Source organism: Abrus precatorius, unplaced genomic scaffold, assembly GCF_003935025.1.
Source record: "Abrus precatorius isolate BTA unplaced genomic scaffold, Abrus_2018 Scaffold11, whole genome shotgun sequence".
Taxonomy (NCBI): Eukaryota; Viridiplantae; Streptophyta; class Magnoliopsida; order Fabales; family Fabaceae; genus Abrus; species Abrus precatorius.
This window is the reverse complement of record NW_020874303.1, coordinates 28,922,077-28,948,561: the sequence shown is the minus strand read 5'-3', so window position 1 is coordinate 28,948,561 and position 26,485 is coordinate 28,922,077. Positions and strand designations below refer to the sequence as shown.

The window sequence follows — 26,485 nt, the reverse complement described above, 5'->3', positions numbered from 1 at the left end:
TTGTTGAATTAGATTTTAGCTCTGGGAATAAACCCCTATTTTTTGTGATTAAATATGTATATAATTTTAATACGATTATTTTGATATGTTTTATAAATTAAAGTTTTCACTATTTCTATTATTAATATTAATAAATTTACACATATAATTTAAACTTTGTGTAATAAATATAAAAAATACTTTTAACATAAGTGTATATTTTTAAACAATATTTAAATAAGATAAATACTAATCAATATTTTAAAAAATCGATTAAGGAATAAATATTAATTTTTATTGAAAATATCATTAATATTATTTTTAGTAAAAAATGTATGTCTTTTTTGTTTTTACAATCCATTATATAGTATGCTTAGAACAAAATTAGCAGGAATATTTAACCTCTACTCTACTGCAACGTGGGTTTTGACTTCAAGCAGAAATTGCGTGTTCTTCCTCAATGGCATAGGGTTTGCAGTTTCTTTGTTTCGACCGATAATATAGTGTACCCGTCGATACGATACGAAAAATCGTTGGGGATTTTTCCATTGACTCCTTTGGGTAAAACGCGAAATTGTTGTCAATCAATCGTATCGAATCCATGCGATACTGAGCGAGCTTCTAGATGGATGCCGAAGCTAACCCTCCTCTAAACCCAACTAAAAGGTTCATTCTTCTGCTCCTCAACTCTCTCCCTTTTTCAATTTTTTTTTTCATTTTCCATGATTATCACCATCTCTGCTTTAGAGGTAACAATTGATTGGAAAGTAAAATTTTTGTCATTAAATACATCTACATGTAATATAAACTAGGAAGATGTTAAAATTTCAATCATTATTTTTTAAAATTAACGTTTAATAGTGCATTGTATCTTCTTAAGTGTATTTCTGCACTTTAGAAGAGTCAAACCCTTCCTTCTCATCTACAAGAATATTCCAGTTAATTTTCTGTCAGTTTGTGTGTGCTAATGGGTATCTGCTTTATATAATTGCATAAATTTGCTATATATAGTGACTGATGAGTATATGCTATATATTTAAAATGATGGAATCTTCCATGCTTCCGGCTAGAATTAAATATATTGAAATCAGTGCACTCATTTTAGTTCCTGTTTTTTTTTTCTTTTACTCTCTTGTGTAGTAGTGTAATTGTTTCTTTGCATAGCTTGTTTAAAATATAGCTGATTCCCTCCTATAGACACAAATGCTCGGCATGCTATAAACAATATAAGAAGAAAGAACATCTTATTGAGCACATGAAAACCTCGTACCACTCTGTCCATCAGCCTAGATGTGGGGTCTGTCAAAAGCACTGCAAATCTTTTGAGTCTCTGAGGGAGCATCTTACCGGTAAGTCATGATTGTGCATTCAACACTATTGCTTTCGTGTTTTGGCTCATTATTTATCTTGTCTTGTTTTTTTCCTTTCTGAATGTTATAGGTCCTTTGCCAAAAGGTCTTTGCTCGAAGATTTTTTCTCAACAGGGTTGTCAACTTTGTTTGACACTATTTGATAGTCCCACATCTCTCCTTGACCACAGAGAAATATGTCGCCTATCTGCCCCCACCCGTCTAGTAAGTTGGTTATTGACAACCTAAAGTATTTATATGAAATAAAATGTCTTTTGTGTACCATTTGCCCTAACCAACTTAAGAAACCTACTTACAATCCATGTTTGTTGTCTATTCTTTTATGCTCTTGTTAGGAAGTTTATACTGTGTGTGAAACTGTTGCAGGGAACAAATGATTTGCCCTATACAGGTTCCCAAATTGATTGTCAAGATTCTTCTGATGAAAACCGCGGTGGCGGGCGCCCTGGAGCAGTTGCAATGGACTGTGAAATGGTTGGTGGTGGAAGTGATGGATCACTGGAACTTTGTGCTAGAGTTTGCTTGGTTGATGAAGATGAGAACTTAATTTTCCATACTTATGTACAGCCTCAAATCCCTGTTACTAATTATAGGTATTTTGAACTTGTATGGTTATTGTCCTTTAGTGTCAAAGAGACAAGTGGATAGGTAAAAAGAGTGTTCGGGTTGACTCTGCGTTACATTTTCAGATATGATATAACAGGATTGACTGAAGTGCATCTCAGAGATGCCATGCCACTCAAGGAAGTTCGAGAAAAGGTATTGCAAATTCTATACAATGGAGAGTCCATTGGCAAAGTTAGACTGGACGGTGGGAAGGCCAGGCTTCTTGTGGGGCATGACTTAGCACATGATTTAGATTGCTTGAAAATGAGTTATCCCGATCATATGCTGAGGTAGATGTTTCTTGAGTAATATAGTTATGCTAAATCATTTTTAACTCCCATATCTTATACTTGTACTCTTTTTCAGCCCTTTAAGGACCTGTTCTCTGTTGAATAAAACAATTGTTCGAAATCCCTGAATATCTTCTGGCCCTCCCTCCCCCACTCCTTTTATCATGTGCAAGGTGTTTCTAAGAGTAAACTTTTGAACAATATATTTTCTATGTGATCAGATTTTTTGCTGTCACAGATAAGTTTCCAGACTTAGTGATACATACTACCCCAGTTACTTTGTTTCTTATATTGAATTGTGTGTGGTTGATTAAATTGTCTCTTCGTATGGAAAGTTTTGAATTTGAGAGCTGATCAATGTATTTATTAGAACTCACCTTTTGCCCATGCTTATATTTTGCATTGCAGAGACACTGCAAAGTACCGTCCATTGATGAAAACAAACTTGGTCAGTCATTCACTCAAGTATCTTACCCGAACATATCTAGGGCAAGTTAATTTTTTCACTCAAGCTTATTTCATTCTAAAATTGCTTATTCCAAATTTTAGTTTTCCTTTCTGTTTTTAAAATCAAATCGGTACACTATCTTTTCCGTTTGTGCGTAGGTTGACCATCTATTCAGTTGGCCCAGGCTGATGATTGATTCTTTGAAAGTTCTTTTTATAATAAAATAAAATTGTTGGAAAACATTATTTTAAGTACTCGGAGTGCGAAACATAATAACTCTAGTTTTCCACATTTCTGGAACACATCAAGTTGTGGGCTAAAGCAGCAAATATTTCCGCAAAGACTGTATAATACGTATCTGTTTAGGTTTTGAATTGGCAGTTACTCCTCTGTAGTATTACCAGGAGCAACTATATTAATTGCAGATCCCACAATGTTTTATCCCGCCTCCAGTATAATTGTGCTTTGGCTTTACAGTTATGACATACAATCCGGCACTCATGACCCATATGAAGATTGTATTTCTGTCATGAGACTGTTTAAGAGAATACGAGCGCAAAATCATCCAGAGGAAGGCCATGGAACTTTGACTCCGAATAACAACATTGTTGGCATGACTGATAGCTGGAGATCCAAGGAGCTTGACAACCTCACGCCAGATGAGCTATACGCACTGTCAAGATCAGACTATAAATGCTGGTGTTTAGATTTGAGGCCAAGATTGGCAGCCTGAATTATTGATCATGGCCTTTGCCCATACCATCATATCATAGCGAATCTTTCTTCAGAAAATTGTCTTGCGATGATCCTTTCTGTGCATTTTCTTTCTTATCCTCCGTGTTATCCTCCGGACAAAGAAAAGAATGAAGAGAGATAGGTCCTTAATGATGGAGCTTTGTAAATATCTACATTGCTTTGTTTAAACCAGCTGCCCTGTTTAGAATCAAATCAAGACTTGTCTTTTGCATTATGTTAAAAGCCTCAAAACTACCGACACCAACATAAATAAAGATAAAGTCTGTTCTTGATCCAGTTACAACGGATCCACTCTTTGATCTAATAACTATTTAAATAATTATTTATTGCCCCAAGAAAATAAATTCGCCACTGGATGCGGGGCTATTTAGAAGAATAACGTTATTCTTACGCAAGGATTGTATGCAATTATAGATCAATTTGATAAAGAGAAGGGGAAGTTAAACTATTTCGATAATGTTTTTTAGCATGATTTTTGCTGAAGTTATGATGTAAGTAAACTTAAAACAGAGTAATTTACGCAAATGTTAAGCACTGGTTGAAGTAGTAAACCACGTGGCACACGAGCTAGACTAAAAAATTATAATTTATTTCGTTGAATTTGTAATATGGTTCATAATTTTGTATAGGCGGTGATCGATTGCTATTTTTTTTTTTTTTTGCTAAGATCGATTGCTATATTTGAAGATTGATAAGAACACTAAAATCATACAATATCTCATTTAGGTCTCGGTGTGCCCAATCAAATAATAAATCATACTTTTGAGTTTTTTAATCATGTATTACCTCCAAAAACTTTGCTGGGTGGCAGGCAAAAGTTACTTGAACCATGTAGAAGTAGTAATAATTTGCAAAGAAAAAACCCTGAAACTGTCCCATTTAATGCATAAACAAAGGTCGCAATTAGAGACCCAAACCCATTGCAGTAGGGACCCCTTGTTCCCTTTGGCAGATTTGTCAATTCATTGCCTTTCCACTCAACTTTCCAAACCAATTCCAATTACCAATTCGGTTCAAAGTCAGAACCAAAGAAGAACATAGACAACAAAAAATAAAAAAAGTGGATAAAAATTCTAATGCAGTTAACAAACAGCATGAATCGAATTTCACGATACCCAGCAACAACAGCAAGCATCGTAGCAACAACTTTCTTCACAGCCAAAAACATTAAAGGGAATCAAATCTAAAATTATTTACTAAATTCACCAAATAACAAAATCAATAACAACATTGATAAAATCAAGAAGCAGGAGCACCAGGAGGAGTTAAGCGCGTGGCTTCTTCTTCGTCCACGAACAAATCATCCGTCTTCCTCAGAGCGGCGTGCAACACCACCAACACCACTCCGATGAGAAGCGCCACCAGGATGTTGACCGTTGCGCCGGTGAGCAGCAGCAGCAGCACCGTCAGCACCGACATGACGATGAGCACGATGCGGTCATTGATTAGGCGCCCAAAGATGACTAACGGCTCGTCACGGAGGAAATAGAGGAATAGCCACGCCGCCATGAGAACCACGAACACGATGAGCGAGATTGGGTACCATAACAGGCTCAGGAACAGCACAATCAGCACCACGATCGCGTAGTTCATCTGGAAGTAAGCGATGTTCGTCCGAACGCGCGAGACTGTAGCGGAGAAGCCGCCGGGAAACCCGAACGACCGGAAATTGAACATGACCTTCCATGGCCGGCGAGTTGCAAGCCCCTCCTTGATCTTGAATTTGGCGCGTGAGATGAACTCGAGGTTGGTTGAGGGTGAAGACGAGGTTGGGATTGTGCCGTAGGTAGTCATGGTTGCGCAAGAGTAACGAACTCGTGTGCTTTCACTATGATTTTTGAGACTCACTCAAACTCAATGATTAATAGGAAGAGATTTTTATTTATTCTTATTTTTTAATCAATTTTATTATTTTAAGGTCCTTCTGCCTGTGAACTTGTCTTGTGAGGATCTGCCAATTGGAATTTTTCAAATTTTAGGTTCCTTTTCTTTTTCACTCTTCAATTTACATCTTATGGGGATTGATGTGTAGTTTCCAAACGAGTGAGGACATTTAAGTTGTTGTCTTTCTTCATTTTGTAACGTTGTTCATGTAGCTTTCTTTCACTTGCTTCTAATTAGGTGAAAATTCTTACATATCCAAAGAGGTTTTTAATATTTAATGACAGTTTAGTTGGTGTGAAAATAATTAATTTATCCTACACTACACTCTATTTAGATTTTTGTTACAATGATCTTTTAAATTTTTAAAAAAGGTAAATATAGGATATTTATTTATATTTAACAAAATTATTTACTAATGATTTAAATGTTAATCTCAAGATATTAGTTGAGGGATAAGTTGCTTGATTTCTTTAAAATAAAATCAATTCTTATCAATAAAAAAATTTAAATAATAATAAATTTATTTTATTATTTAAATTTTTATGAAAAACTTTAATCAACAATCAATTTAAAATGAAAAAAGTAACACAGTCATGGTGAATCTTGAAGATTACTTTGACTCAAAATAAAAGAATAAACTATGATAATTTTGTTATCTTAATGTATTTCTAGTATTTGTTTAAGTAATATGAAATGATAAGTTTATTTTATTTAACTCTTTTAAGTATAAATTTTATTTTATGAAAGAGTTTGGATTAAAAATAAAATAAAAAAAAAGATATAGTATTTTTATTTAATTTTTATATATCAATTTTCATGTTATTACAATAAAAAGATATAGTAACACCGTGAAAACGTCCTTGCTTATCATTTTTTTTAAGGTCACTTTTCTTTATAATTAAAAAGCTGCAATTAAATAGAAAAAAACTGCAATTAATGTAATAAACGTTATAAATCTTTGTAAATTTCGTGAAAGAAACTCCTCTACTAACGTGTCTTGCCGAGAAATTGCAAATTAAAATATTCCAATTTTGTTTCAACGGAAAAAAGAATCCTATTTTAAGGCAAGACATTAAATTGTCTTAACTTGCACTGGATAAAGAGCGTGTTTAAATAAATAATTTAATTTAATAAATACTTATTAAATAACTTTTAACATACATTTAATTGTAATAACAAAATAAAATTTTTAAATATCTGTTTATAAATGAGATAAAATTTAATTAATTAAGATGGAATTAAAATTTATGATATGTATTTATCTATAAGAGATAAATTCAAAAGAATTAAATGTTTTTTTATTTTAGTGTATTAAGTGTATTTTCAATCAACAATAGCTGAATTCGAAATTTTTTACTTTTAAGACGGAGAGAGATTACTCAAGTTCACACTATAATTTTTGTCATACATATAAACTTCTTGAAAGTTAATTTACGATCAACATGTTTAATAAGAAATAAATATAAATGTAAAATAAAAAAAAAGTTAAAAAATGGGAATTAAATATTAAATGGATAGCTTGAAGAATGGGACACTGAAACAGGTTAGTTGACGGGATAAGAGGAGATGGAACGTTGTAGGGACGCCAGAGTTTCGGCTCCAAGCCAGCAAGCCCACGTGTTCATTATGTTTTTTTATTATTCTTTTAAAATTATTATTGACAATTTTTTAATTTTATTATTATTTTTAAAAAGTTATTATTAGGGAATTTTGACTTTTTATGATTTTTTTAATATAAACAACGATTGTAAAAGGTCCAACTGATATACAACGATTTTTTTAAGGGAGAAAAAGCTGCGCTGCCACACGGCGCTTGTAGAGCAAATACATTTGTCAACGACTACATTATTTAAATGTCAAAAAATTAATATAATTTTTTTAAAATATATTAAAAAAAATCTCAAAGTTAGTAAAAGACAGAATATTTATGAATGAATACTAAAAAATTTTCATAATAGCTATTGAAAACATTAATAATAATATCTATTTTGAGATTTTTTGTGTGTGTTGTGGCTATTTCGTTGCTTTAGGATAGGAATGTGTAACACTTACACTCCTCCCTCTGATAGATTGAAACTTAACAATAATGGTTTGTGACGTTATCACACCTTTCAAGCTTTTGCGCTCAATGCTTAACGAAACAAAAATGATGTTCAATCCACCATGAATCAAAATAATCTTTCTCCATCTTTGAATGCCTCCATGAACCTTGTAGGACTACAATAGACACAACCATTTCAATCCACCATAAGCCATCATCATTCTACTTCCTTCGTTACTATCGCCCCTCCACATCTTCTTTCGCGAACACGATATTATATGATACAAAGAATATTAATCACAATTTTCTTATAAGTATTTTAACATGTTTTTGTGAAATTTATATGCTGATTTATTTAGTCGAGATCTTCACTACTTGCAAATTACATTCGACCTAAGTAATTTATAAGAGGGAAATAAAAAACATCTTAATATTTATTTAATTTTCTTTATTCAAACTCAAAGCTTCAATTCAACGGAATCAAGCTCTTTACCATTTCACATGTTAAATTTTAAGATGGGTTACTGATGTAAAATTTTATATAACAATGGAGTGAGTGTTTAATTTAAGATAGGACCATTTAAAAGAATCTTGGGATCATTCCTCGTATGTGTACTGAGAATATACGATGAGACCAAGTGTTTTAAGAAACTTGAGATTGAAGCGAAAACTTGTTATTGGGTTAGACGTGACGTTTGGCCATGATTATACACATCTAGAATTGGATAATTCCACAAGTTTTCCCAATCTGCTTCTGAACATTTCAATTGCATTCCAAGGTTCCCTTTGCTTCTTCATCCACAATAGCAACCTTTACAACCTTTATATATGAAATATGATCATTGTTAACTGTTGTAACTTGACACGTAAAGTCAAAACATTGTTCATACCTTTCAATCTATCATTTCCTCCTTGTGAAGAATATTTGAAAGCCAAGCGCCTAAGGTAATGGGTGTGGAAGAAAAGCCTAAGCTCATTCATGGAACAGTTGAAGCTACTATTTTCAATGCCACGCCTTACTCACCTTCATTTCCCTTCAATGTGGGTTCCACATAACTATAAATCTACAATGCTATTTACCACATATATGCATATTTTAAATTAGCTATTCTATGAAATTGTGCTATACTCTGTAAAGTTAATATGCATGAATTTCTCTTTGTTCAGTGTATAGGTAAATATGGAAAACCTGCTTATGTGACCATCAAGATAGACAACAAAAAGGTGGCAAAAACAGCCCAAGAACGTGAACGCGTTTGGAACCAAACCTTTCAGATTCAGTGTGCGCATCCATCTGATTCAACAATCACCATTATGATGAAAACATCGTGCTCCATATTGGGTAAATTCCATATCCAGGCCAAGCAGTTGAAGGAAGAGAGTTTGATCAATGGATTCTTCCCTCTTCTCATGGAAAATGGAAAACCAAACCCACAACTAAAATTAAGGTTTATATTATGGTTCAAGCCAGCATATTTGGAACCAAGTTGGGCAAAGATACTGAGCAATGGGGAATTTCAAGGGCTGAGGGATGCAACATTCCCACAAAGGTCTAATTGCCAGGTTCAGCTCTATCATGATGCTCACCATTCATCTGCTTTTCAACCTCCTTTTGATCTATGTGGAGCTCCAAGAAAGCTGTGGGAGGATGTTTATAAAGCCATTGAGGGTGCAAAATATTTAATTTATATTGCAGGCTGGTCTTTCAATCCTAAGATGGTTCTGGTAAATATAGTCTCATTTCAACTTTTATTTTAAACTGATGTACATTTTTTAGAAGTTAATATGCTCTTTATGCAGGTTAGAGATCCTCAAACAGAAATCCCACATGCCAGGGAAATAAAGTTGGGCGAGCTATTGAAGAAAAAGGCAGAAGAAGGAGTGGCTGTGAGGGTTATGATTTGGGATGATGAAACATCTTTGCCTTTTATTAAGAACAAAGGTGTGATGAACACCCATGATGAGCATGCTTTTGCTTACTTCAAACACACAAAAGTGATATGCAGAAAGTGTCCAAGGTTACATCACAAGTTCCCCACACTCTTTGCTCACCATCAGAAAACCATAACTGTGGATACTAGAGTACCCAACTCTGTCAATGACAGAGAAATTATGAGCTTTTTGGGTGGTCTAGATTTGTGTGATGGCCGATATGACACTGAGCAACATTCATTGTTTCAAACACTTACTAAGGAATCACAATACCATGACTTCTACCAAACAAACATAGCTGGAGCTAGCCTCAACAAAGGAGGGCCAAGAGAACCTTGGCATGATGCTCATGCTTGCGTTACTGGTGAAGCTGCTTGGGATGTGTTAACTAATTTTGAGCAAAGATGGACAAAGCAATGTGATCCTTTTCTTCTAGTCCCTGCTAACACCTTACAAAATCTGATTCCCACATACTCGGGTACTCTCAAAGAGAGGAATTGGAAAGTTCAAGTATACAGGTCAATTGATCATGTGTCTTCTAGCCAGTTGTTTAGAAAGCTAAGTGTGGAGAGAAGCATCCACGATGCTTATGTTGAAGCTATTAGGCGTGCTGATAGGTTTTTGTACATCGAAAACCAATATTTCATTGGGGGATGCCATTTATGGCAGAATGATAGGCACAGTGGCTGCAGAAATCTGATTCCTGTTGAAATTGCACTCAAGGTGGTAAGTAAGATTAAAGCAAGAGAGAGGTTTGCAGTGTACATAGTCATACCAATGTGGCCAGAAGGAGTGCCTGAAAGTGAACCAGTTCAAGATATACTGCATTGGACCAGAGAAACAATGACAATGATGTATAAGTTGATTGGAGAAGCTATAATGGAAAGTGGGCAGCCAGGGCATCCAAGAGACTACTTGAATTTCTTCTGCCTTGCAAATAGGGAAAATAAAGGAAAAGAGGAGTATCTTCCCCCACATTCTCCCCATCCTGAAACACAATACTGGAATGCACAAAAAAATAGGAGGTTCATGGTTTATGTTCACTCTAAGCTCATGATAGGTATATGATTATAACTTCAATTACTTGCTTTTTCCCCTCATTACTTTCTAAAAAGGCTTATTTGGAATGGTTTGTTACAATAATTTTATTTACAGAATTATGCAATTCAATTTGTTACAATAACTCGTGCATTAGCATCAAAGTAATTGAACAGTACAATTGTAGAATTGTGTTACAAACTGTATTGATATTCTATGCTAACTAAAATTTTGTGTTCTTGCTTCTGCCACTAGTGGATGACCTATACATATTAATAGGATCAGCCAATGTAAACCAAAGATCTATGGATGGGCAAAGGGACACTGAGATTGCCATAGGGGCCTACCAGTCTCAAGATGGAGCTGATCATCACATAAGCAGTGGTGATATTTGTGCATACAGAATGTCACTGTGGTATGAGCACGCAGGGAGTGCTGAGGAATTGTTCTTAGAGCCAGAGAGTTTGGCATGTGTGCAGAGAATGAGGTCAATAGGAGACCATATGTGGGAAATCTACAGTAGTGAAGAAATTGTGGACATGGAAGGGGTGCACCTTGTAACTTACCCTGTGAAAGTAACCCAAGAAGGGTCTGTGGAGGATCACAATGATGGTGGCAATTATTTTCCTGATACAAAATCTCCAGTGAAAGGGAAAAGATCTAAATTTTTAGCCCCTATCTTTACCACTTAATCATACAATTGACATACCAACACACAATCACGACTGACCATTCTTTTGCTTATCATTTTTTTACAGAGACTGAAAAATTAGAGCCCTGTATTGTATATTGGCTGTTGGCAACAGAAAATGTAAAGAATATTTATCCTAGTTTAGTAAAATTTCTTTACATGTATTTATTGGAGAATATTAAGGAAGCAAAATAAATTTAAATTAAAGAATCTTTTTTTTTATATATAAATATTATTCATCACTAGTTTCTTGGAAAGCAATGACCATTTTAAAAAATTATTAAGCAAGTTTGGAATTCAAACTCAAAGTTTCTTTTATATTGAAAGCATCTAATATCTATCAGTTCAAGACTAGTTATTTCAAAGTACTAAGATTACTAAAATGAGTTTTATTTTTTTAATTCATATATTTAAAAAACGCAGAACCTTATCTAAATTTGAAACCATTGAGCTAATTCTACTTAATTTGTGGTCCAAGCTAACAAAAAAAGATAACTTGTGATTCAAAACTTTTATTATAATAATATTATAGTGAGAGAGAGAAAAAAAAAACGCAACTGAAAGACCATGCGCTTTATTTTGTTTGTCTAGCCTTAATTTCAGTACAAGAGCATCTTTATCCTTACAATTCATATTTTGGGTAAAGTCGTTAAAATTAGTTTGAGTTATTTAATTTTTTTTCATTTATTAATTTATACAAAATAATGAGTTTCTCATTTCATGATAATTGATAAGATAAAGTTGCTTATGAAAGTGACTCTCAATCCATAATGTCCGTGTTTGTTCCTCTTTCTTCGACTGTTTTCACTCTTCTGTATCATTATTCGTTGTGGAAAAGACAATTCCTCGTTTCTTTGATCGTGTTCTTGCAATTACTGTTAACGAAATCGAAGCGCTGCGCGAATAATCATTGATGAGACAACGTCACTTAAATCTTGTTTTTGTTGAAGCTTAATTTGTTCATTTGAAGCGTCTTGCTACTTCCTAAAAATCATAAATTTGTCGATTTTATGAAAGTAATGCAAAAGATGCATTATATGTGTTGATATAACTGAATGAATATTGTGAGTCACCTTAGTATTAACTTCCTCTAGCTTTAAAAATTATAGTAAGTATCCTCATCTCAGGAGAAGCAAATAATACTTCTACGCAATTCTGTTTATGAAAAACACAGAAAGGAAGTCGGCAAAATTTTAACAGATTTTAATTGAGGTCACCGTATTCTACTTAATGTGTTTATTTTAAATATATAGAATTTCTGGGAAATTAATAAAATACATTTATCAGTATTCAAGTTTTTGAAAACAATGTTTCCTTTTAATTATTATAAAAAAAAATTAACTTTACACTCAACTATCATTCATTGTATTTTTAAAAAGGTGAAAAAACTTTATTTCCAAAAATTATTTTTATTTTCTTCTACCAAACAAAAAAAACCTTATTCTCACACTACTTGTTAGAAATATTAAAGCATTCCTTGCACCAAATGACGCCTAAAGATAGGCGGGAAATTAACGTTGAACTGCTGTTCAGCAGCTTTGATCATAAGCAAATTGAGAAATAAAGGGTGCAAAAGAGGATCAAAATCGACAAAATATGTTCTCGAGTCATCTGCCGTTTATTTGAGTAATATTGGATAAATTCATCCCGAATTCTCCGCGATGTTGGTTCACATCGATACTGTTCTAAACATATAATTCAACATCAAACATAATTCTAAATGGTGCGTGCAAAAAAAAATAAAAATTTATCATGACCATATTTTAAAGCCAAATCTAACGACGGGGAAAACAAGTGTAAAAAGAAACCTCATTTGGCCTACCCAACTTCAAACAAACAGGGAGTGTATCTGTAAAATCAATCTAATTTTGAGGCCTGCACTAAACAATAGGCATCCCTTCTTTCACAAACACAAGCAAGCACTCATGATCCATCAGGCAAAACTAAAGTCTCAACATTTCTATGTTTGAACCAATTCATGCTTACCACCAATCACACAAAATAATGATCCAACACAACAAAGGCAGGCTAATATGTTTATTATCTTGATCCATCACAGCCCCTCCACCAGCGACCGACTGTTCTCCAGCCCATAATAAACTTCAATCGATTTTTGCATTTTGACACAATAAAGAACCAACCTGTGTTCCTCAAAATCTCACAACCAAATATGGTTAAAAGATGTATATTGGGTTTTTCCTCACTTCTCAGCCCCGAATACAGTTCCCAGCTTTTCATCTGCAACCATAATAAATATAAGATTAGGTAAAAATAAATGGTAAGATACTAGAAAAGTAAGAAAAGTTTAGTGGGAACAAAAAAACAACATGAGAATAGCAGAATCAAGACAAAACGAAAAAATCACTATATATGATATATATGAACAAATCTTACTCAAAATTTTTAGTGCTAAATAGGTAAGCCACAAGGCCGCTAGCATCAATCACCCTGATAAAGTGTACCAGTAACCTCAGAAGATTCATGAGGCCACTTGTTTAAGTACTAGCTAAAGTGGTAAACAGAAATGAATGCTGGTATTTTCAGATCTAGGAGGAAACCAGATTAACATTACAGCTGCTATATGGTGCAAAAAATTTTGCACAAAAAAGTGTTATCCTAACATTATAGGTAACCCAAGACCTTTAATCTCACTAAGGAAGCTGAATATTCATATTTTCCACTTAACTCTCTCTTAGTCGAAGTTATTCCAGAGAGACTGCTGATTCCAAGTCATAGAATTCATGTCCAAATCAGTAGTAGTACCTAAAACCACCTAAATAAGCTAGCCCCAGCTTACTTCTGCCCTTCAACAAAGTAGTCTCCAAAATTCCAAATGCTGATATATATGAATCCCTCATAAAGAAAAGTAGCAATTACAACCTGTATACTTAACCACGCACTGGGAATGAATTTAACCTATAAGATGCAAGCACTCAAATTAGCTATAATGCATCCAAGAAGTTAACAGGGTAGTCCAGCAATCCACAAGCAACCAACAATATTGGATGATTTGATTCTTGACCCGATTTGTTACATGTACACAAATCAAGATCTTAATTTTCCTTTGCTCTTATTAGAAGCCTAATGACAATCAAGACCTATAGGAATATTGCATATCAAAGGTTTTCCACCTTGCAATTTCAGATGGCTAAAGTGGCCGGCAAATTATTTGAACCTATACAAGATCTTAATTCTTAAGATTTTAAAATAGGATGCATTGACAGCCAACATTATACTACAATTAAAAGATGAATTAAGACTTTAAATTCCTGATGATTACGCTAAAATTTCTTGTTAACAACGTCACTAAACAAAATCTGAAGATGATCTAACCCAGTAACCCTAATTCAGGTGTGCAACAATTAAGTTTCATAAGCAGCATACTAAACCTTACATGATTGTAATCAGCAGGGTAACAATAGCAAGTTCTACATTTTTTAACATCATTCAGACCGATAAAGAGAATCAGAATACTTGCCTATGAGCTTCAGATCGACAGCTGGCCTTCAGACATACCGCAGGCCCAGAGCCTTCTCTTCAGACATTCCACAGTGAACGTAGCAACGTACAAGAATCTTGCATATAATGGAGGACCTCAGTAGATGAAATTCCAGTTCTTCAACCAATATAAAGAAGAAAGTTTGCAAATGACATGAGATTCAACACTACCAGCCAGTTAATCCTCCCTATGAAGATTAAAAATATTATAAACCAGATAACATCCCCCTTCAGACATCCTGCAGGCCCAAGGCCTTCTCTTCAGATATTCCATGGTGAATCTTGCAACAAATGTGAATCTTACATATCATGAGGAGGACCTTGATCAGTGAGATTTCAGCACCTCAACCAATATAAAGAACGAGAAACTTTTGTGATGGTATGAGATGCAACACTACCAGACAGTTAATCCTTTCACGATTGAAACGGTATAAAACTGATATCATCACCTTTAAATCCTGGGCTAGGAAGATTTGTAAGCTAATTAATATCTCATCCTATCTTTATATTCAGATCAAAAAATTCCTGGTGCACTTTAAGTGAACTGTTTGCAAGAGCAATACCTATAGCACTACCATCTTGCCAGGCAAATATAACAGTTTGATGAACTCCTCTTCTCATATAAAACAGCACTTAATTGATACCAATCTAAGGGTGAGCCTTGGCGCAATTGTAAGGTTGCTATCTTGTGACTTAAAGGTCAAAGGTTCAAGTCTGGGAAACAACCTCTGCTAATGAATGTAAGGCTGTGTACATCTACCCTCCCCAGACCACACCAGGTATTGGGCTTCCCTTTTTAATTGATACCAATCTCTATATAGAATTTACCAATTTAGAGGACCTGAAATACTGGAACAAAACAAGTTTTTCAGAGCACGACTAAATAATGGCGCACAATACTTCTGAATCTGTATCCAGATTCCAGTCCATCCAAAGTTGTGGGACTTGTGGTTTTCCAATCAACAAAAGTTACACAATGCCAGACTATCTCAACAGGAAACCCTACAAGTTGTTACAACTTACAATGCAATTGCATCATCCATAATGCCACTTCAACACAAAGGCAGAAGACTGCACCAGCCACCATCCATGCCAGCAAAAAGTAGTTACAGCCAGAAACTTGCCAGATAAAATATGGAAGAAAGAATGCTTGAATATTTCCAAACTTGAATATGTTGTGTAGGTACCTTATTGGCTCCAAAAGGAAGTACAGCCACCTTCAATATAAGCATCTTTTCTGGCAAATGAAACCAAATCAACCCCACGCATCATTGAGAGCTTGCAACTTAATCCTGACAAACTGGCATAATATATATTCATACACCCCAGAAGTGATGGACAACATAAGTCACATTCACTAATTTATATTCCCAATACTTTGTGCACAATATATCCTTTACCAGTTGCAGAAGCACCCTGGCTATTGCTAAAAGAAATCCACCAGACCACCAACATTTTCAACACTTCTGGGCAAAGTTTGTCCAATCTTAAGTAAAGTTACAAACTTAAAGCTATCATTCTATCCCAAATTAAAAATGCTCTAATTTCAGGAAAAATGAAACTTCTCATTCTGTTCATTTTAGTAAACCATGAAATATAACCTATAACAAATTGTGCTCCCAAATTCTTCTACATGTGGTCACTCCTCTGACAAAGTAGCAATTATCTGTTCACATCCATAATCCTTGACATGAATGTATTTAACAACACCACTCATTTAACATATTGCTAGGAGTTCAACAAGAAGCAAAAACAGCAACATGAGAAGCAAAATATCTATACAAAGACTTCTAATAGAGCTAGCCTGACAAACCCATTTTATATTAACTTCAGCCCACATGATTCAGCACATGCCACATGGGAGTTTCAAAACCTCAATGTTGCAATGCTGCATTCCAGCCCATGATCAATAGAAACGTGTTTATACCCAGAAGAAAGGCTAATAACAATACCCAGCCAAAAACACAAAAATAATAATATGAAACACAAAATATGTATCAATAGAAGATAAATTGAAGAATTCCATCATACTAAACTTAGAGATACTGCAGCAATGTTTTCTCTACAAAAAGAAGCAAACTAAAGCTAAAACCTACATATGCCAGCTTAGGACTAATGATTTATCCAGAGTTCCAGATAAAATAACCATTGGTGTGGCATGCATACACAGAAGGACATCAAACTCAATCTCAGCTATTCTGCTAACAGAAAGCCAAAGAGATGGCAAGCCTTTCTTCATCATCAACAGCAATCACATGAATTTCAACGACGATTCAAGCGAGGCTTCTCGTGTCCCTTCCTTGAAGCAGCACCTGCCCCATACAAAGGACCTTTTTCTGCAGCACCCTAAACAGCAGCATATGAAAAATGAATATACCCTTGAGAAATTGAGTACCAAATTTATAAATTGAGGAAAGCACATACCAAGTGAACACCATATCCATCTGCATATGGAGCAGGAAAACTGCCCTCTGGGCTACCAAACTTTGTTCCATAAGGCCCACCTTCATAAATGAAGCAAACATGAAAAAGGGGACAAAATGAACAACAGTAATATCTCTGCAAATACAAATTATATGGGTAAGTCTGGGTTATCTATAATGATTGATGATTTAGCTTTCAAGCTCTGATGCATAAATATTCCAAGATTAGTGGTCTATCCATATTGTATCCAATATCAGTACACGTGATGCTGCAGCTGTATTTTTGGTATATCCCTGTATGCATAACTTTTGGGATACTACTGCCCACAAAATATTGCAGTTAAAAAAACCAAGATATGGACAAGTCCATTATAATTAATTATCTCCCTCAAAGCATCTTGCAATATTTCCCTCCTCAAAATTATCACATAGAGTATCATACTTTCATCGTCACCAGACAAGTTAGAGAAAGCATGGGACTCCGGTTAGGGTGATCAGAATTAGATAATTTTAAAGTCTCACTTTTACATAATATAAGTATGCTTTTTCAATATATACCGCATCACCCATACCTTCAATAAAAAAAAGAGTTTGTACTTGTGCATCATGTTGTCTTGGATACTCAGAGTTGTACCCACACATCAGGATTATTAATCACGGGTCAGAAAAATTGAAGATATGCCTCTTTTCAGGTCTTTGAATTGAGTGATAATCCATTATTCTAATCATGTCATTAAATCAGCCAATTATAATACTCCTAACCACCCGAATTGCTAATAAATACACAAAGGAGTTCTTTATTAAAGGATTATAAATTCTGCAAAGGACAATATAACAAACACATCATACCAGCTCCCCAACGTCTGCCATCAACACTAGCAAGCTCAGCACGTAATTTCTCAACTTCCCGAGCCATAGAAACTAAATTTTTCTCCATTGACTGCCTCTGTTCCATGAACTCTATATTTGCCTTCTTTTCATAATCCACCATGGTTCTGGAATACAAAAATGTATTTCTCATCAGTTTAAGCAAACAAATAAGGTTATACAATCACCAAAAGGGCTTGAAAACGAAAAACGGAGACCCCATTAGCAATTGAGTCAGATACCTGGCACGCATTAGCTCTTGGTGCAGGCCATCTATCTCAGCCCTCATCATGGGAATTTGTTGACTATCAGCTTGTAACCTAGAAACATCTTGCGTAAGTGTCTGAACCTTCCCTGTAAGCTCTTGTTTGAGATTATTGAGTTTCTGAACTTCAGATCGAAGTTGTATAACTTCACTCTTCAAGGGCTCAGTTGCCCTTAGGTCAGCCTCCAGCTTCATTCCTTTTTCAATAAGCTCCCTCGAATGCACCTCATGTTCGGCACGAATGTCACCAATGGCAATATTCATGCGATGAAGCTCCTCCTTGGCAGCTGCAAGGTCTCGTTGCAACGCCATTCGGTCATCAATCAGCCTTCTATTATCTGCAACAAGCCTGCGTATTTCAGCATGCTGTAATTCAAGTTCCTCTTCCAACACAGCAGGATGAGGAGGAATTGGCGGTGGGCGCGGCATCGGAGGAGGCCCACGAGCATAAGGCCCTTCGTGTGGGTACCCCCTTCTGGCACTCAATGGTTCTCTATGAATACGGTGTCTTGCTGCCATTTCAAGCAACCTAAAATGGTAAACGCAGATACAATTATAATCACAATTACATACGCGTTGATATTCTAACAATTGAGCATCATTATCAGCAACGAAACCATCGTTGGGAATTTCGAAAAGATCCAAAATTTAGGCACCATTCATTAGCACAATCGTTTGTGAAAGCATGATTACCGAGTAATGAACACGAACTTTAGAATCGAAAAAATTAACGTTTATGGGGTTGATGACCTAGCGTGATCACGAGATAGCACATCCACACAAACGCAACCCAAATAATAACAATAATAATAATTTTCATAAAATGAAAAAAGAAAATCACAAGGAGATACATACAGCAAATAGATGCTTCGAGAGAGAGAGAGAGAGAGAGAGAGCCTTGTAAAAACAGAGAAAAGGGTATTCCCAACCCCCAATGGAATAAAGCACGCGAAGACGGAAAACCCAGCAAGCCTCAAATGAATAAATGAATGAATATAAGGATCAATCCTCACACTGCAATTTTGTTGCCTTCTACGACGTCGTTACATCCCCATTTTATTTTATATCTATTGTTTAAATGCATGTTAAAATAATATCAGTATTTATTTTAAAATAAACACATTTTCAAATAAATTAATATTTAATTAATTTTTTGTAGACGTGCAATATTATACCATGATTTTACTTAATCCATGAAGCTAACTTTACTCAATAGAAATATATATTTTCTATTTTTAACATCTTAAAATTAGTTTAATTGATATGATATTATTTTAACTATAATTTATAGATATTTTATGTGTGTGTATTTAATTTTGATTGATATAAAAGATCGTGACGCATATGTTACAAAGTAAAGAAAATACATAATTGCATGAGAATAATATTAGGTATACACAGTATCCCATTTTTAATATTAAAAAATCAAGAATTTACCATATAATGATACACGAAACTAGTCACAATAGTGAATAAATATAAACAAAACTTTTAGTAATATTTTTCTTTTTTATACAACTTTCAGTTTCACTGGCATCTAATTTTAAATATTTTAATATTGATATAGAGTGTATTTTAAGTATTTATACCATCAAAATTTCAAACTTCATTCCAAGTTTTGAAGTTGTTAGTAGGTTTTAAAACAGTCCATTGATAAAAAAAATTATTTTACTTGTGCTTTGCAAGTATCTCATAAAATTTAATATTAATTTAAGTACATATCCAAACATGAGAAAGATACATGATCGTGTTAAAAATATTATATGTAAAGAATTAATATATTGTAAAAGGAAATACTCAGTTTTATAATATAAATAAACATATACGATAAAGGATTGGGAGTTTGGGTGCCAATTCTAACTAATAAAATATAATTGATAACATCATTTGTTGGATTTTAACTTATATTTTTATTAAAAAATATTTTTAATATGTAATTTTAAATACACTCTTTATTATTAAATAATTTTTTTTATGACTCACAATATGATATTAGTCGTATTTCATAGTCTCGCGTACAACCAAAAAATTAATTAAGAAGACTGATAAAATCCTTGTGCTTTTTTATGATAAATAAGCTTTCCATTTTGGGCAAATCATACTATTACAGCCTTAATAAATGAGATTTATATAGGCCCATTAGTAATAATTGTCAGGAGCATAAGTTGGACTCTTCTTGTTTCAAACAACTCAGTAATAGCCCAACCCAATTTCCAGTTGTCAAAATATATTAGTGTAAAATATATACTAGTAATTTTTTTTATAAAGTTATCACATAATTAAAACTAATTTAGTTTTGTAATAAAATTATTTTAAAATCACATTTAAAGTAGTTTTTCATTAATTAATAATTTGAAAATGTTTATATTGATATTATATTAAAATTAAACTAATAAATTTATCCTTTTTTTCTATATAAAATTTATCCTACAAAAAATGTGTTAAAAATAATATCATAATATTATCTGTTTCATTATTTAATATGTATTTAATATAAGATAGGATAAGTGTTCATGTCAATATCATAATCTGAGCAATTTAATTGTCTTATATTGTCTTAATAAGGAATTAAAATAAAAAACCATTTTAAAAGTTATTTTTATTTCGGGGGAGAATTTGTACATGAACTGAAGCAGAAAAGTTCAAAGATGATTAGAGTGTGTATGTATACTCTAATCATCTTTGGATGATCAATACACATTCAAATGGAGTTCCATTTAATTCTCTTATGAATATCATTATTCTATGGGACCCATAAACCGTCATTATCTATTCCCACTTACTCATATTATTCATTCTTCTATCTTCTTCTTTCATCTCCCACAGAATGAAAGGAAATGGTAAACTAAAAAAGGGACAAAAAAGTAGGAAGGCAAGAGGATAAAAGGAAATTCGGATTCAAAAGATGACAGTGTTTTCCCATACAACAAATTATTTTTTAATTGCATACTTAGTAAAATGGGAAATAAAAGTAAATGCCTAATTCATGGTCCCTCAATAGATGGAACCTTTTGATTGTCTTTTTGTGCAAAGACAAAGCCAGGGAACAAATTCATCAAGTTCATGAACTTCACCCACACGTGTGTTGATATTAGCCAACCTCTTCTTGGACCCCCTTTTCTCTTTTGCAGTTTTTGTCTTTTTCATACTTTCAGCTATGAAGGCAGCTCAACATTCCATTCTCCTCACCATGATTGGCATCCTCTTTTTCATTCTTACAGTGGGAAAGTTCACAATTGTATCTTCTTCAGCATACCATCTACACGTGAAACACTACATTTGAAGATGTTTGTCTAATAGGTAGTCACAGAATGACAGTATTGTAGAAAATTAAAACAAAAAGCACTATATGATTGTATATTATATATGCATATCCATCAAAATCGTGGTTGATTAATATCACTAGGACTTTTGTTTAACCTAAGCTAGTTTGATCCACATCTCTCATCTCTCCACATTATAGTCACCCCCCCCCCTCCCTTAAATAAATATTGTAAGGTTACATCTTGGTAGAGGCAAGCAGGAAAACATGTTGGTTTCCCTGAAAGGAAAAAAGAATTCAAATATATTCACAAGAACATTTAGCTTCATGCTTCTGAAAAAAATCCAATTCTCTGACTTTTTTGTGTGTCTGTCGATGGACATTGAGCTGTAGTCATCATTAACAAGAAGACAAACATATAGATTGATGCCACTTGACTGGTCAAATATTCCTTTGTATTTTAGGTACCAAACTCTAACTAGGATAGGGGGACGACTATGTTTCTCTAGTTTGGTAAGTCATATTAAAAACTCAAAAACTTTCAAGAGGCATCACAGGTAGGATTTATTAATTGTTATATGAAGTCTGATAATAGCACACTATACAGCACAAAAAATTACAATCATATGGCCTTTTTTGGACCTTGATGGAGTGTGCATGGCTTTGTAGCCCCATGAATTTCACAATTTTGATTCCACCTCTGCCCATATGAGAGAAAGATATATAAGTCATTAACCCACTTGGTTTTTGTGGTGTGTGTGTGGATTCTACGATTTTCAGCTATCAAATTTAGTTTAAAAAGATAAAATCATGAGTGGAAATGTGAAAGCAAAAAGAAAAAGGCCATCTAAAAGCCACTAGCATGTTAGCTGTTATGATTTGGCATTTGCTCCTATGACCTATGTCATATGGAGACATTAATGAAGGGTCCAAAATTTGGGCATTAATGCATTATGAGTCTGCATTTAATAATGACTCATTGTATTAACAGATTAGAAGGAATGATAGAATAATTACCTAAATTGAGTAACGAAATGATGTAGGAAAATAGAAGCTTCCAGCCTGGCCAAGTCAAGTCCAGGGCACAACCTTTGTCCCCCTCCAAACGGAGTGAAATTGCAAGTGTTCATGCCTTTGTCCTGTGACGTGACTCCAATTTTTCACTTAAAAAGCTGAATAAATAAGGGGGAAAAAGCTAAATAATATATTTTTTTAACACATTTTTATTTATTAGTTAAAATTTATAAAAAATTAGATGAGTTTTATTTTTTCTCACTTCTAATTTAATGTCTTTTTTCTTATTTTTAATAAATTTTAACTAATAACTAAAAGTATATTAAAAAAAGTGTTACTAATATTACACATAAACAATTAACGTACAAAAATAATAACCAAAAAAGATATTTAATTTTTTCTCTTACTTGCCACCTCCATGGATTGAATTGATAAGGCGAGTCATAGTTTTTGTCATCTAGATGAACTAATCTAAAATATGCAAGAACACACCATCCTTTTGGTATTAAATACCCTTTTATCTCAACATCTTTCATGGCCTTTCTCATAACACCAATTATTATATTTCCCATCCTCAAAGTTTCCGTGATAATCTGTATGAATAAAACACAACCAATTAGTTTTAAGCTATGGTTTAATTAATTAATTTCATCTTATTAATCCTTCATTTGCCTTACTGTTTGAGTAAACGGCAATGATAAATAATCGCTCCAACACAAGGGCTCCCCAAGTTCATCTTTGAATTTCTTAAGCTTCACATTTTCCTCCTAGTAAACAGTGGAAATCATTTACCACAAACTAATCAGTCAAATAGTGATGGGCGACATATACCATAACCTATGGAGGAAATGGGAAGAAAATATTCATACGCATCTACAACCAAAGTGATTGATATATAGTTTACCAAGAATTATTCTAGTCTTCTTTAATATTTATGTAGATGAGATTTTCCACGAGTATGATGTTGGTCTTGGTCCCTCTTTTGAGGATTCATTGTCACATAATAGTATAGCAAGGACTACACCTTACCAACTACTTTGTCTATTTGTCCAAGCAAAATTCAAAATCTATTGTAAGATTTAGAAAAAGAAAGAAGTTCTGTGTGAACAAATAATGTTAAATGACAATTTTGGTGTAGTTTAAGTGAGTATTTGGATAAATTTTCATAAAAGAAGAAAAATAATATAATTTTTTTTTTATAAATTAAAAATACTTTTTCTTTAAATTTTAGAGAAGTTAAATAATGAAATAATTAACAACGAGACTAGTTTGGAATTGCACCACAAGAAGTGAGGCTTTATCCATTCCTATGATATTTAGAGAAATTACTTTCATTGTAATGGCATTTGAGAAGAAATGGTATACCGTAATTTGTTGCAAAGCTGCAGGGCATTCTGATAGATACTTTATAGCCAGGGTCATAAGAATTGGAACCGAGTCCTCTCCTGGAATCATCATATCGATAATATTATCTGCTATTAAATCATCTGTTAATTGTTCACTTGCATCATTCAGAAGCACGTCTATTACATCTTTTGGTACTTCAGATATGCCACTATCTCTTCTTGATTGAATAATTCTCTGCACTAATTTCACCATTTTCTTTTTGGCCTGGAGCCAATAGTGAAGTAATTACTAACAGGCTAAGCATATAACACATACACAGGAAACATGTCAAATAAAATTACTTTTTCTTAATGTGAAAACAAATTACTTTCTTTGATCATGTAATTTTCAAAAACTATTAACCTTATATATCTATATCTATATATATAACAGGAATAATTTTTATTCTAAGAGTATAAAAATTTTAAATATAAATCATATGATTATATATAAATAAGTAAGATCAATTAATAGCTTGTATTCCTTATTTTATTTCCTAAAATAACCAAGTATTAAACCAACATCTAATTAATAAACTAAACTTGCCTGTAGAGATTGATAAAGCTTAGTTCCTGGCAGGTGTATTGGTAAAGACATGAGACCAGAGATGAATTCTTGAAAATGTTTCTTGAGAAGCTCCATTTCTTCACCGGGATCCAAACTAATCAAAGCCTTGACTAGTACTTGGAAGGCAATCTTAAGGGGGGAAAACACGTACTTGTTAGTATCTTAGAAAATATCATACCATTATAATTATGAATCTAATTATCAAAGCAGCACGATATATGCAAAATGATTATGAACGCCATAAAGACAATTGAACGTTTTACTTTTATACCTATATGATTTTGAAACTTAGGTATTAGCTAGAGAGACAAATCAATCGCCAATAACATAATGAGAGAGAGAGAGAGCGCTTTGACACACAACTTTGAAGTGGTTATTTTCATAAAAGCTAGAATATCTATGAGAAGTCACCTTAATCATGGAGGTAAGATTAAAACTCAAAACTTTGGAGATGGATTCTATCCACTTCTCCATATTAGAGAGAGATGAAGATAGATGGACACAAAAACACATGCACCCCTTCATGCATATAGAGAAGAGAAGGAAAAAAGAGCATACGTTTTTGGTTTCATCTTGTATGTATATGGGGTGGTCCTCCCTCCAATTTGCCATTGATTCTTGGACATACTTATGCATGTCTCTAGTGACTTGAGCCTTGAGCTGTTGAGACTTGAAGAATGCTCCAAGGAGTCCATGTATTCTCCTATGTAGGCTTCCATTGATGACCAAAATAGAAGACTCCCCCATCAATTCGATAAGAGACTTGGGATATGAAGGAACAAAAACCTTTGCATCACTTTGCATTATAAATTTGTTAACATCTGCATCCGTGGAAACAATAGTGGGGCTTCCAAATATGTGTGACTTAAACACCTTGCCATACCTACAAGTTGCAAAGTCCTAAAGCCTTGTCAAAAAATTATATAAATTTGTAGATTCAATTCTGTATGCAAAACATGAAAACAATGAAACTTTAACACCCCAGATGGATTTTACTTTGTTAAATTCATTGCATCATATCACAGTATGAAATCCAACAAACATGCATGGTAGCAGAACCTACAACTAACTTGTGGTAAAAATGATACTAAAGCACATGAAAATTATATTATCAAACTATGACTATAAAACGTTATTACAAATGAACTTACATGCGGCGTCGCTTGTCCATGAAGCTCTCAGGACGATCAGAGTAAGCACAAGAAACAAACTCAATGGTTTCACCGATAAAAGGCCATCCAAGAGTGCCTAATGGAAGTTGATTTATGCGTTTAGTTTTGAGTGTAGTTCTCATGTGGATGAGTAACACAGTGGACAAGAGAAGTGCTATCACAAACACAATCCAAATGTTGTCCATTATTTTGCACACAGACTCTATAATACCACTGGCTTTGGCTTAAATGTTGGTAATCATATGATGGTCACAACAAATATATACACACATGACGATGTTTTCTATGGAAGAATTGAGTAGTGCACGTGTGCTAACTTATACGGTGCCAATGAGAATATTTATAATATATAGATTCATTGCATTCAGAGGCATAGATACGAGACTTATTTTCTTAAAAAAATAATAATAAATTGGGTGCACTGACACAAGAGTTTTTGGACTTTAACTGGGTCAACATCATCTTTCTGAATCGGGTTGGGGATGTACAGTTTGGAGAAGTATTTACATTCTAATATAGTAACTTCAACAAATTGTTAAAAATTGATTTATATAAGTTTTTACTTCTTTTTTTTCATAATTCAACATCATTCTTTATTTCAATCCAATAATTCTAAAAACATTCTGAAGTAAACCACACAACCTACATAAAACAAGTATAATGATGGTAAATGTACAGCTCATTTGTAAAAAAGTAATATTATATAAAACTCTGATTGTTTGTTGAATAAATACACCTCTTTACAGTTTTTTTTATTAATTTTAATAGTGAGAGAGAGAAGACCACAGTTTCACCGTTAAAATGACCTTATTTTATTAACTTTACAAAGCCATATATCAATCAAAACTTGCTGTTCTCAAAATACGAATGCTGCTTTCATTGGTTAAAAAATGTCAAATACAATAAAGTGAGAGAATAAGGTTTTCAATTCTTGAGATTATGAAATGTAAAATGTTAATTTATGATTTTGCTTCATATATACAAAATAAAAGGGAG

General features: G+C 33.5%; 5 protein-coding genes across 11 annotated transcripts; 2 read left to right on the top strand and 3 right to left on the bottom strand.

The window, feature by feature from the left end:
- The first annotated feature begins 408 nt into the window (after positions 1-408).
- On the top strand, positions 409-3,724 carry LOC113855335 (RNA exonuclease 4-like). 3 transcript variants are annotated; one of them, XM_027486942.1, is made up of 7 exons: positions 409-645; positions 1,144-1,328; positions 1,420-1,553; positions 1,716-1,942; positions 2,039-2,245; positions 2,654-2,734; positions 3,171-3,724. In XM_027486942.1, the coding sequence occupies exons 2-7, from the start codon at positions 1,235-1,237 to the stop codon at positions 3,424-3,426; spliced, it is 999 nt and encodes a 332-aa protein (XP_027342743.1). In that variant the 5' UTR covers positions 409-645; positions 1,144-1,234; the 3' UTR covers positions 3,427-3,724. The 3 variants fall into 3 exon arrangements, with proteins under 3 accessions (XP_027342743.1, XP_027342742.1, XP_027342744.1); XM_027486941.1 differs by having other exon boundaries at positions 1,177-1,328; positions 3,171-3,659; XM_027486943.1 differs by having other exon boundaries at positions 1,177-1,328; positions 2,654-2,693; positions 3,171-3,291.
- Positions 3,725-4,215: 491 nt separating this feature from the next.
- LOC113856196 (PRA1 family protein F3-like) lies at positions 4,216-5,327 on the bottom strand. The gene has a single exon (XM_027487916.1). It carries the CDS (start codon positions 5,241-5,243, stop codon positions 4,689-4,691), a length of 555 nt encoding a protein of 184 aa, XP_027343717.1. The 5' UTR covers positions 5,244-5,327; the 3' UTR covers positions 4,216-4,688.
- Positions 5,328-8,245: 2,918 nt separating this feature from the next.
- LOC113855438 (phospholipase D alpha 4) lies at positions 8,246-11,042 on the top strand. The gene is made up of 4 exons (XM_027487081.1): positions 8,246-8,415; positions 8,542-9,099; positions 9,175-10,366; positions 10,600-11,042. The coding sequence occupies exons 1-4, from the start codon at positions 8,323-8,325 to the stop codon at positions 11,034-11,036; spliced, it is 2,280 nt and encodes a 759-aa protein (XP_027342882.1). The 5' UTR covers positions 8,246-8,322; the 3' UTR covers positions 11,037-11,042.
- Positions 11,043-12,624: 1,582 nt separating this feature from the next.
- LOC113854149 (protein FLX-like 3) lies at positions 12,625-19,050 on the bottom strand. Of its 5 annotated transcripts, none has more exons than XM_027485024.1 (6): positions 18,944-19,049; positions 18,066-18,617; positions 17,806-17,951; positions 16,958-17,037; positions 16,630-16,879; positions 12,625-13,273 (listed from the first exon to the last, which is right to left on the bottom strand). In XM_027485024.1, the coding sequence occupies exons 2-5, from the start codon at positions 18,605-18,607 to the stop codon at positions 16,796-16,798; spliced, it is 852 nt and encodes a 283-aa protein (XP_027340825.1). In that variant the 5' UTR covers positions 18,608-18,617; positions 18,944-19,049; the 3' UTR covers positions 12,625-13,273; positions 16,630-16,795. The 5 variants fall into 5 exon arrangements, with proteins under 5 accessions (XP_027340825.1, XP_027340824.1, XP_027340822.1 ...); XM_027485023.1 differs by having other exon boundaries at positions 12,637-13,273; positions 14,514-16,879; positions 18,944-19,050; XM_027485021.1 differs by having other exon boundaries at positions 12,772-13,273; positions 18,986-19,031.
- A 2,206-nt stretch (positions 19,051-21,256) lies between these two features.
- Positions 21,257-25,674, bottom strand: LOC113856000 (3-epi-6-deoxocathasterone 23-monooxygenase CYP90D1-like). The gene is made up of 8 exons (XM_027487627.1): positions 25,469-25,674; positions 24,876-25,200; positions 24,297-24,446; positions 23,730-23,975; positions 23,042-23,131; positions 22,772-22,957; positions 22,368-22,489; positions 21,257-21,347 (listed from the first exon to the last, which is right to left on the bottom strand). The coding sequence occupies exons 1-8, from the start codon at positions 25,672-25,674 to the stop codon at positions 21,257-21,259; spliced, it is 1,416 nt and encodes a 471-aa protein (XP_027343428.1).
- Positions 25,675-26,485: the final 811 nt, after the last annotated feature.

What these genes read in the sequence shown, in the direction of transcription:
- LOC113856000 (XM_027487627.1), bottom strand. Translation starts at nt 25,674, where the DNA reads ATGGACAACATTTGGATTGTGTTTGTGATAGCACTTCTCTTGTCCACT. An exon ending in CAGCTTTGCAACAAATTACG is followed by an intron (nt 23,132 to 23,729) that starts GTATACCATTTC and finishes ACTGTTTACTAG; the next exon opens with GAGGAAAATGTGAAGCTTAA. An exon ending in CATTGCCGTTTACTCAAACA is followed by an intron (nt 22,958 to 23,041) that starts GTAAGGCAAATG and finishes TTATTCATACAG; the next exon opens with ATTATCACGGAAACTTTGAG.
- LOC113856196 (XM_027487916.1), bottom strand. Translation starts at nt 5,243, where the DNA reads ATGACTACCTACGGCACAATCCCAACCTCGTCTTCACCCTCAACCAAC.
- LOC113854149 (XM_027485023.1), bottom strand. Translation starts at nt 18,607, where the DNA reads ATGGCAGCAAGACACCGTATTCATAGAGAACCATTGAGTGCCAGAAGG. An exon ending in TGGCAGACGTTGGGGAGCTG is followed by an intron (nt 17,038 to 17,805) that starts GTATGATGTGTT and finishes TCATTTATGAAG; the next exon opens with GTGGGCCTTATGGAACAAAG. An exon ending in ATGGATATGGTGTTCACTTG is followed by an intron (nt 16,880 to 16,957) that starts GTATGTGCTTTC and finishes GCTGCTGTTTAG; the next exon opens with GGTGCTGCAGAAAAAGGTCC.
- LOC113855438 (XM_027487081.1), top strand. Translation starts at nt 8,323, where the DNA reads ATGGGTGTGGAAGAAAAGCCTAAGCTCATTCATGGAACAGTTGAAGCT. An exon ending in CACCTTCATTTCCCTTCAAT is followed by an intron (nt 8,416 to 8,541) that starts GTGGGTTCCACA and finishes CTCTTTGTTCAG; the next exon opens with TGTATAGGTAAATATGGAAA. An exon ending in TCACTCTAAGCTCATGATAG is followed by an intron (nt 10,367 to 10,599) that starts GTATATGATTAT and finishes TTCTGCCACTAG; the next exon opens with TGGATGACCTATACATATTA.
- LOC113855335 (XM_027486941.1), top strand. Translation starts at nt 605, where the DNA reads ATGGATGCCGAAGCTAACCCTCCTCTAAACCCAACTAAAAG. An exon ending in TATCCCGATCATATGCTGAG is followed by an intron (nt 2,246 to 2,653) that starts GTAGATGTTTCT and finishes TTTGCATTGCAG; the next exon opens with AGACACTGCAAAGTACCGTC. An exon ending in CTTACCCGAACATATCTAGG is followed by an intron (nt 2,735 to 3,170) that starts GCAAGTTAATTT and finishes TTGGCTTTACAG; the next exon opens with TTATGACATACAATCCGGCA.